Genomic DNA, 11377 nt, shown 5'->3' with positions numbered 1-11377 from the left:
GTCATCTTACTTTGTTTAGTCACATTGATCTACCACCCCTTACACTCGTAAAACGTATCGCTACTCTTCGATCTCTTCAATATCTCATCCTTTGTCATACATTATTCCTTGCCGTTACTCTGCTGCCACAACACGTTTTACGAAGACGTGAGCTTCTTATTTATGTTTAATTTCTCAGTTATAACTTCTGCCTGTTTCGCTTATCAAATACGTCAATTTTTTCCTTCTCAAACCCCACTTGCTATCTTCCTTACATACTTCATTCCGTCATAGTCCTTATGCCGTCTCCCTTCCCTTCTTTTACTATAGTTATATCACCCACTCCCTCTCCTCCCACTTCTCTCTCTTAGAGGACTCTCTTGCCTTATATCAGTATGTATAGTTATGCTCTTTCAATATAGAACTTCTCCATTGGCACCTTCTTCGATCAGTCTTTGCCATTCCAGTATCTATGTTTCTATCTTCCAACATTGGATTTTTCGTTTCTCCTCAGATGCTATTTATACACGGTGTAACTTAATAATTGTAGCAAACGTCGGAAGGTGATTCCTGACGCCGAGATAAGGAAAACAGGAACAATGAACATATTGTATATGGTATAAGGGTGAGAAAGTCTTGGGAACATGGGCGGCAATTAGGGGGCAAAGGGGGGCAGTTGCCCCCTCACTTTTCAAAATTGACCCATTAATGTATATAGTTTAATTTGGAAATGTAAAGTTATTGTATGTATTACTGGTTCATAGAAAAAATAATAATGCCATACAATTTGCCGTTGCATAAGTACGTATTGGTTGTCTTGCCTTGGAGTTAAAAAAGCCGCAGGAATTGCGTTTTAATTGCCACGGAAAATGGCCCAAAAATTAACCTATTGGTGTTCAACAATTCCAGCTTACTTTCATTTCTTCTTACAAGGGCTCGATGTGTTAGCTAGCAACTTTGAAACTAATTGAGAGAACATTTCGAAAAAAAAAGATACGTCTTTTACAAGTTATTCTTTAGTTGCAGAAAAATCAAGGATCTTATAAAATAGAGTATCTGCCCTTACAACAAAATCTTGAAGCCATACGTCACAGTTTCGCCACCCCTACTCTGCCCACTCCGCCCAATAGGATCGCAATGTTTTGAGCCAACAATCATGGCGGAAACGAAAGTAGCCAATCACACGATGGCAGAAATGAGAGTAGCCAATCAGACGTGCCGATGCTCGGTTGCTTTTTGGCTTCACCGATTTAATAGGATGAAGATACATATGGGCAGATCCTCTATTTATAACATCCTTGAGAAAAATCGATAGTTCCTAAAACGTCTTTTCTTCTTTCTAATAGTAAGTAATGTTGATTTAAAAGAGAGTAATAAGAAACAATTTCTACCTTTTCTACTACCTTGCAGTGTAATACACGAGTGAAGTGGTGTGTTTAAGGATGTACGAGTATTATTTACTGTCTTTCTGAGAGTAATATCATACATTTAATAACTTGTGTGGAATTAAAAATATAAACTCTTCATTCACCCCTATTTCAACATTTTTTTTTTTGGAAAACAAGCCTCATTGTTCATTACCATGGTTAAATAATATTTGTATTTATTTTGTAATAACTTACATAAGATACTACAAAATAATACGAATATTATTTAAAAAGTAGTTAACAAGGAACCAAGAGAACATGATAAGTCATCAATTACCGCTGAGTTCATTTTTCTAGTCATTGCCTTAACCTAGATTTTTGGGTAATCCAAATTCTGACCACACTGTAATTTATATGGATTTCAGCATTGAAAATTCTTTCGATTCGTATTTTCTGGTGTAGAATAACATTATCTATTATTGTGGTAAGTTACATTTCCTTATCGCTTTTCACTTACGAAAAACGGGCTAAAGAAAAATTGTTAGCTTTTGAAAAATATTTAGTAGTCTGCCCCTTAAGTATTTTCTGAAAATAAATAATCTAAAAATCTACAGTAGAAATTGTTCTCTTTAATAGCTAAATATTTGAAAAGGCTGTAACATACTTCCGATGAATTTCAATTACGAGTCTGTGTGAGGGACTTCATACCTCCAACTAAACAATTACTCACATTTAGTTTTTTTCCGTATAAGAATCGGAAATTTGAATATTATATAAGTTGCTCTCTTTCCCGTATTACAAACAAAATTGTCGAGAACGTCGAAACATCTAATTATTCTTTTATTTTGAATTAAGAATTTAAATACCATATTCCATAGCTCTAACTTACGTGAATTCTCAAAATGGTAGTTTTACAATAAAGAGTGAAATTTCTAAAATAGAAATTGCCCCCTTTCCTTATTTAACACTGAAGTATGACCAACTACTTCTTCATTCTATGGCACTCAGTGTTCGAAGTGGTAAAAAAAAGCAGAGGTGGTATTCTTTATTACGATGTTAACTCGGCATACCGCCTACCTAAATGTTAAAATACAGTGAGAGTGTTTTGCCTCAAAGATTGCATTTTTATTTACATAATCATTGAAAACCACTGGAGAGCTACTGGAGGGGCATGGAGAGACTTTGATCCCTCGCCAACAACTTTCTAAATATATATATGAGGTGAAAATGCTCAAAAACCGAGTTTTTAAATTAACAATGTCTTGCGGCAAAGCTCCCGGACTCCCCACTCGACTGAGGAGTATTCTAGACTCCCGGAAGAATTGCCCCTACAGCAGACAACCCATAAATCCGCTCATGCTCAAAAACGACATTTATATGAATTAAGACAAGAAGACACAAGCGTAGTCGCTAACGCTCTCACCTTTGGTGTGAGTGTCCCATGTTCGGTTCCCGGTGGAGACACTAGGTCGAAAAAGTGTAACAGCTTTTTCAGGCCAGCCATCTTGAGTGAGGTTTTCCTGGGTTTCTCTCATTCACACCAGACAAATGCCGGGATGGTACTTAACATAATGGTCCAGGTCGCTTCCTTCCTTCTCTTTTATCGGAAAGTGTGCTCGTTGAGGGACGTCATCCCCCATATACGTGACGGGGTAAATGGCCTACGATGCCGACAGCCCAGAAATCTAATTCCTAACTCCTAAGAACACACATACATACATCCGAAAGAAACAATTCAATATGGCACATCAAAATATAAACTAGATGAACTTCCTTGAAGACACCTCATTTTAAAAACAAAAGGTAGGAAAAAGATAACAAAACTTTCGGTATTGTCAAGTTAGAAATTATTTCTACATAAGAAATAAAATCTTTTTACGTACACAGCTGTTCCTCAATTGCCATGTATAAACATGGATTTGTTAAAGGTATTTAGCATCTACTCTCCTGTGACGGTATGTCTTACAGAATTCAGTATTTGTCGCTTGAAAGCAACTCATACCTTTACGGGCACACAAGTAGCCTGTAGAAGATCTATGCATATAGTCGTATAACTTTTTTTCTGAAATGCTTGTATTGTTTCGGAATAGGCTTTTTTCAAGTGTAGGTATTTAATGTTTTTCTTGTGGAATCTGGTAACATTGATTCTGTATCCGAGCCAAGATCTACATTCAACAATTGTGTATTTCCATTTCTCATGCACAAAAAAATATTTTTATTTTGAAAACAAGTAATATTTGAGCTCATGCATTGGAATAATTGAGACTATTTTTTATTTCCAATAGCGTTAAAATTTCTGTTTATGGTGCAGAGAAATTCTGGTAAGTGAGAAACTATTGAATGTTTTTTTGGTAGTCGAATGTAGCTTTAAAATGTTTGGTAGTGATTAGATCCTATTTGTAGGTACTTGAACGTTGAATACGTAATATAGTAATTTAGAACTCATATCACCCATTATTTCTACCTTAGTGTACCAGTAACGATGCGAAAACATGTAGAAGTTTTTAAAATTTATATAAAGAAAGGCTGTGTAAGTCAATTTGCCATTGAGACTATACAAAACAATAGGCCATTACTTATAAAAGCAGCGATAATCTGCATTATGAACTAAATATCTGCACATTTATTCGGAAATTCACTTGGTAACAATAAATTTATACAAGATCATATGACATATGTTAATAGTCATATCCATTAGTGGGTCTATTTGACAGTCCTGTTGTATTCATTGGATAGTTACTGCTTTCTCAAAATAGCACATCATGAGTATAAACTGAACTAACAAACTACTTCTCTTATAATGTGTATTAATTATTGTTATATGCATTGTAACACTGAGCAGTAATACATTTATTACTCACTCATTATTTTATTGCTGACGGAAAGGGTGTATTAATGTTTTAAGTTACATTTTACTATCGCACATTTGCAAGTGATTCGAAAGTCAGGATAACATGTGAGGAACCTGCACAATATGATTTGGATTTTGAAATTTCTTTGTTACGTTTTTAATGGCTACTTCTCGCCGGAACCGTTTACCTAGGCCTACTGGCATTTTACTTCGTGCGTTAATGATAGTAGGCACTTATTTCTAGGGATTTTGGGTTATCAATGGAAACTTCTTTATATATTTATCCTGTCTATTCAAGTGTTCGTTTGTTGGGGAGAAGAAAAATGTCTGAGAAAAAAAAAATCTGAAGAACTAATTGATGTATCAGCAATTTTGCCCAGGATATAGAGGATCAAAAGTTAGAAATACGAGTTTGTTGATGGAGGTCGTATGCAAACATAGTGGTAGAAATCAACAATTTCCGGTTTTAATGTTGATCACTAGAGGAAAAACGGCAATACGAGGGGTGTTCCAAAAGCAGTGATAATGAGACATTTGTAATATAAAAAACTAATAAAAGGGTTAACTGCTATATCACCGGACCGATTTTATGAAATTTACCGGGTCGATTTATTTAAGTTTATGAGGAAGAATGAGTGAAAGTCAGGTAAGGAGAATAGCAAAAGTTAAGAAAGTGGTTGTAAGCTATTTGGTGGTTGGTTGTGATGTTGTAAGCGGTACTGTATGTAGAGTCGGATGAACTATTTCGCGGAGAGGTACATTTGTTTTACTATACGGATCCATAGATTGTAAAATGTGCAGAAAAATTTGGGGTAAGTCTTTGATTTGTCCATTTCATATCGAGAACAGAATCTAACCAACTCCTGCGGGGCTTCTAACGCGTTCCTCCCCTCCTCCTACTACTACTACCACTACTACTACTACTACTACTACTACTACTACTACTACTATATTATTATTATTATTATTATTATTATTATTATTATTATTATTATTATTATTATTATTATTATTATTATTATTATTATGGATCTGTATAGTAATACTGTACGCCTAATGTAACGTAATCTAACGTAACTTAATGTAATCCAACCAAATATAACCGAATGCACTACAGTTTCGTACTTTTTTCGATTTTCAAATTGGTCCGGCGATACAGGACTACTGCCAAAATAAACAATTTCTGGTTTTAACGTTGATCACTGTGGAGGAAAAACGACTATTCCTTTAGAGGGGTGTTCCAAAAGTAGTGATAATTAGACATTTATGATGTCATAACAGTCTAAATAAAATATTTTCACTTCACACCCTCAATGATTTCCTGTAAATATATATATATATATATATATATATATATATATATATATATATATATATATATATATATATATATATATATATATATATATAGATATATAGATATATATATAAACCCATTAAGAACAGTCCCTCATAAAAATGGTGATTTTACGGTTAAAATAAATGAGTGCATGTAAAAGAGGATTGTGTAGGATATTAAATTCCACTATCAGGAGATTTTTTTAGAATGTAGAATACCAGTACCGGTAGCTATTGCATGTGAAATCATTACAAGGGCTATACTAGGGTTAAAGTAAATTAGTGCAAATCAAAGGCAACTGTGTAACATACTGATTTTCATCTGCGGAGTATTTGTGCACAATGTAGGAAAAGTACATTTTATGTTAACAAGTACAGTTACAAGTGTGAAATCATTGTAAGCGTTCTAACCTATGTAATTGCATGCGCCAAGTGTTTTTTTCTTTGCACTATAATTGTTTTTACACATACTCTCTGTCGCTGACGCGCCTGCTCACTGCTGATGCTCGCAGAAGTGTACCCTTCCTGCGTTTCTGCCCTGACTTGATTATATACCATTCTCGCTTTTACTGAATACCTAAAACAAGTTAGTTTGAATTTTTTTGCAAATATGGTTTTTATAACGTTCGCCCGAACGCGTAGTTAGGTATGTACCTGTGAGCAGTGGGTATGCTTGACGGGAGACTACGTCTACCCGTTAGAATGTCATGTGCATTAAGTTTAGGTGTTTCCTATCTTAAGATTTCGTATAATTTATTTTCCTTTTTTATTTCAAGTTGAAAATACTGTAGATCCTTATACTCAGAGACAGATCTTTGATCGTCTCGCGGAACCGTGAACATTATCCCTGTGTTATTTCCATATTCCTTGCATCAATTTATAGAAGCGTAGGAGTACGGCCTACGAGCTGTGCGCGATTAAAGGGCCAAATAAATACTCTCCTTTAGAACCTTCCAGAAGACGCTGGCCTCTCCGTCTTTTCAAGGTTTCAAGTTCAGATGTTGCGTTGGCAACTCTACCACTATTGTGTATTTCGCCTTCGTGAGAGTGACAAGTAGAAGTGAGGTGATTACGGCGTTCTCTCTCTCTCTCTGGTTGTGTGTTTACTTACACTATTTTATGGAATTCCTAACGGATAATGCTACGAAAATTTCTATGAAATTTAGCGTTCCTTTTTAGCAACAAGTTTATATAAGGCGTGGAGTTACAGATTACGGTGGAATTGGAACCACCGTAATGCGTTAGAATTTTCAATGCTCTCCGAATAGGAATCGAACCCAGAACTATGTACATTAATGGCATTAGCCACAATACCAGCGGGAAGAGCTGTTTCGAAAATGTTGGGTTACAGTTAAAGAAATTATTCTCACTTGTGTGCAAGTCACTGAATGGATTTTAATAGCTTATAATATAATTACTTTCAGCGAACTTTGATGCTTGTAAAGGACATTCTTTTCCCATTAATTGCCTCCACACCAAAGCAAGTTGAACAAGTATTGGGAAATAACCTTAATGTTTTAGTTTTACGTCACTATGCCCTGCAGAAATTATCGCTTGCGTAAGGCTGCTCAGAAAATACAATTTGAATTTTGCAACTCTATTAATTTACCTACAAGGATATTACAGGACAAATTGAAGGACAACGGGACTCACTAATACACTAAATATATACGTAGATGGAGGGAAATGGTCAGAGGCGCCCGAAGAAAATTTTCTAGGGAGGGGCGCTCATCTCCATGGTTGCTATATTACGTCTGGCATTTCTGGTATTTAATATACTGGTTCGCTACATTACGTATACATTTTTGTAAGCCAGAGGGGGGCCCGAGCCCCACCCTGCCCTCCCCTTCGGGCAACCATGGCAATGGTGGATTTAGGTATTTTGCGACCTAGGCAACTTATGGTCGAATGCCCCCCTTCGCCCGTCACTGCACTACCTGATACGCTATTCACTGTGGAAAATACTGGAATATGGATACTGGAAAATGAGATTGTTCTAAAGGTTGATTTTGCGGCCCTTCTGAGCTCAGCGGCCCTAGACAGTTTGTCTAGTCGCAGATCCCACGCTGATGGAGGGAATAATGGGAATACTTTTATCCATGCTGCACTTTCTGGTGTCCTGCAGAAGGACTACTTACAAACTGTGATCGAATTGATTAGGACTTCGTAAACTTCGTAATTTCATTGGATGACGCATTTGACCATATAGGCCTATGTGTCCTCTATGATCAAGGGCAGTACTCTGAAGTATGGTACCCCAGGCAGTTGCCCGGGTCACTCTATGTAAAGGCCGTCGCTGATGATCCCTGATAATTCATACCTTTATGTTTTGCGTTTCCATTATTGTTTGCTACAGTAGGGTATATATCTATTTACTATTTTTCTTTGAGTATAAATTATTAAATTTCATAATTAGTTGATTTTATTCATGTAGTATGTTATTCTACCGAAGTCTAAATTTTCCGAATGACACCACATTTTTGAAAATGAAGGGCATCATTTTCGCATACCCTCTGTAAGAATGATCATAGGGGACACACACACAATTATATATATATATATATATATATATATATATATATATATATATATATATATAAAGAGAGAGAAACAGAGGTCTGTGTGTATGTGTGTCTGGTGTTGTCTACCCAATTCTTCATGACACGCTTCGCCACTGCCTGTGAGGGAGATGTCCGCTTAAAGTGAACGTTCACTTAAAGTGAATCGTCCTTGAATGCAAACGTTTACTCTAAGAAACAGCTACAAGACACTGTGAGTGAATTTCGTGATGAAATATAAAGGTAACAACGAAAGTTCTGTCTCTTTTCACCCACGCCTTCGAACATCTATATATCACCTAAGACGTACCTGGAACATCAAAAAATAGTCCACATCAGCATCGACGACCTTCTGCCAACGTTCTGGAAGGCCACGGATTCCATCGCGATAGAACTTGGTGTGCCGTAAAGCGAAGGTATCAAGTGCATTGTGCACTTCTACTAGGGATTTAAACTGGTGTCCTCTAAGGTGATTGTATAAGGAATGGAACAGGCGATAATCGGACGGTGCAATGTCTGGGAAGTATGACGGATGCAATAGTGTTTCCCATCCAAGGGGTAAAATGGTGTCCCGGGTCATCCTAGCTACGTGGGGCTTAGCCACGTCTTGTAACAGGAGGAACGCTTTGTGATTCAGAAGTGCTAGCTCCAGAGTTTTGAGGTTTTCTTGAACACGGCTAAACTGCTGACAGCACACAGTTTCATTGATGCTCTGACCGGCTGGTCTGATGTACGATGCTGCTAGCACTCCACCAAGCACACAGGAGGACCTTCTTCTGGTGCAGTTCTGGTTTCCGCTGTTTTAAAACCGGTTCGTGGGATGCTAACCAATTATGAGGGCACCGTGGAGCTTCGTACAGGACCTACTTCTCATCATGTCAACACCCTATCCAGAAATGGCTCCTTCCTCAGACGAGACAGCGGAGAAACAAAGGTGTCTGCTTGCATTGCCTTCTGGCCCGAAGTCAAATCATGTGGGACCCATCCACCAAACTTGTAGTGCTTCTCAGGTTAATGGAGGTGCTGCCGAATGGTTTCTCCACTCACACTGAATTATAGTCCCAGTTCCTTACATGTCTGACCACTGTTCGACTCAATTGCTGCCTGAAGATCTTCATTTTTTTTTACATGTGTTGGTCTTCCGGCACGTTGTGCGTCTTCGAGTGTTTCGTCACCGTCCTTAAACTTGTTAAACCACCGCTGCACTGTCCGCATAGTCACGACACCCTCACTAAAAGCCTGGCATATCTTCCGCCCGGTTGCTGCGGCATTTGATCCTAGTTTGAAGTCGTACAGTATACACGCCTTTACGACGCTCTATGAAGGTCCCATGTTCACTCTGTTCTTACTCAAGTTCACAGTGTAACTGAACTGTCACAACCAGGTAGTTGTTGGATATACCCATACCAATAACTGGCCTTCGCCTTATCTCCATTCGCATTCAACTCACGGTGTGAGGGTCAATTGAACACAGACCTTCACAAAAAGCGACAAAACTTTTTTGGTTACCTTTATAATTGAATACAATACGATAGCACGTACTCATTTCGGGAACACATCAGTTTATATTTGTAGTAGTAGGCCCCCCCGTATATTACGTCGAGTCAGCAAAAATTTTTGTGACGTCATAGGTCAAAGGTCTATGACCTTGGCCCGGGGTCAATGACCGAGGGGTACCTAGGACCACCCCCTCTAAATTTTGGCAGGGGTACCTTGGCCCACCCCCTAAATTTTGGCAGGGGTACATAGGACCACCCCCCTTAAATTTTGGAAATTGCCAAATCTAAAAATTTGGTATGGTAGCCTAGGACCATAGTATGTACCTCTATCAGTATTGGGTGTCTATGTCGTTCCCTTTCATGGGTAAAAAATTGCCAAAAATTCAAATTTCGGGGTTTTTTGACCTAATTTATCCCCTTTGATGAGGTGTTATTACCCTATATAGTTATATGGGCGTATACAGGGGTCCATTACCTTTCATAACATATGGGTATATTAATGCACCCCTTTAAATTTTTGGGAGGGTACCTTGGCCCACCCCTTAAATTTTGGAAATTGCCCAATTTAAACATTGGGTATTATAGTATAGGACCCTAATATGTATCGTGATAAATTTGGGCGGTCCACCTTGTTTCCTTCTAGGGGTACAAAATTGCCAAAATATAAACGTAAGCAATACGTTATACCACGTGTTTGGTTTTCGACCTAATTTATCTCCTTGGATGAGGTCCTATTACCTTATATAGTTATATGGTCATGTATAGGGGTCCATTATCTATCATAAGACATGGGTACATTGGTGCACCCCTTGAAAAATTTGGGAAGAGTACCTTGGCCCACCCCTTAAATTTTGGAAATTGCCAAATCTAAAAATTTGGTGTGGTAGCCTAGGACCATAGTATGTACCTCTATCAGTATTGGGTGTCTATGTCGTTCCCTTTCATGGGTAAAAAATTGCCAAAAATTCAAATTTCGGGGGTTTTTGACGTAATTTATCCCCTTTGATGAGGTGTTATTACCCTATATAGTTATATGAGCGTATACAGGAGTCTATTATCTTTCATAAGATATGGGTACATTGGTGCACCCCGGGAGGGGGTACCTTGGCCCACCCCTTAAATTTTGGAAATTGCCCAATTTAAACATTTGGTATTATAGTACAGGACCCTAATATGTATTATGATAAATTTGGATGGTCCACCTCGTTCCCTTTTAGGGGGTACAAAATTGCCAAAATATAAACGTAAGCAATACGTAGTACCACGTGTTTGGATTTTGGTCGATTTTATCCCCGTTGATGAGGTCCTATTACCTTATATGGTTATATGGGCGTATACAGGTGTCCATTACCTTTCATAAGACATGGGTACATTAATGCACCCCTTGAAAAATTTGGGAGGGGTACCTTGGCCCACCCCTTAAATTTTGGAAATTGACCAATTTAAACATTGGGTATTATAGTATAGGACCCTAATATGTATTATGATAAATTTGGATGGTCCACCTCGTTCCCTTTTAGGGGTATAAAATTGTCAAAAATATAAACGTAAGCAATACGTTGTACCACGTGTTTGTTCTTTTGGCCCATTTATCCCCTTGGATGAGGTCCTATTACCTTATATAGTTATATGGTTATGTATAGGGGTCTATTTCCTATCATAAGACATGGGTATATTGGTGCACCCCTTGAAAAATTTGGGAGGGGTACCTTGGCCCACCCCTTCAATTTTAGAAATTGCCCATTTTACACATTTGGTATAATAGTATAGGACCCTAATATATAT

General features: G+C 37.7%; 1 protein-coding gene across 1 annotated transcript in view; it reads left to right on the top strand.

Annotated features, from left to right (window-relative positions):
• Positions 1-3490: 3490 nt before the first annotated feature.
• The window catches only part of LOC145671083 (putative ATP-dependent RNA helicase DDX43), a 123553-nt gene continuing 115666 nt past the window's right edge, over positions 3491-11377 (top strand). The window contains exon 1 of the mRNA XM_081739826.1: positions 3491-3667. Within this exon, the coding sequence (XP_081595952.1) occupies positions 3649-3667 (19 nt within the window). The 5' untranslated portion in view covers positions 3491-3648. The remainder of the gene's footprint in view (positions 3668-11377) is intronic.

The sequence above is a fragment of the Thermobia domestica genome, chromosome 15 (assembly GCF_964235325.1).
Source record: "Thermobia domestica chromosome 15, izTheDome1.hap1.1, whole genome shotgun sequence".
Taxonomy (NCBI): Eukaryota; Metazoa; Arthropoda; class Insecta; order Zygentoma; family Lepismatidae; genus Thermobia; species Thermobia domestica.
Note: the sequence above shows the minus strand (reverse complement) of the source record. Positions and strands in the feature narration are given on the sequence as shown.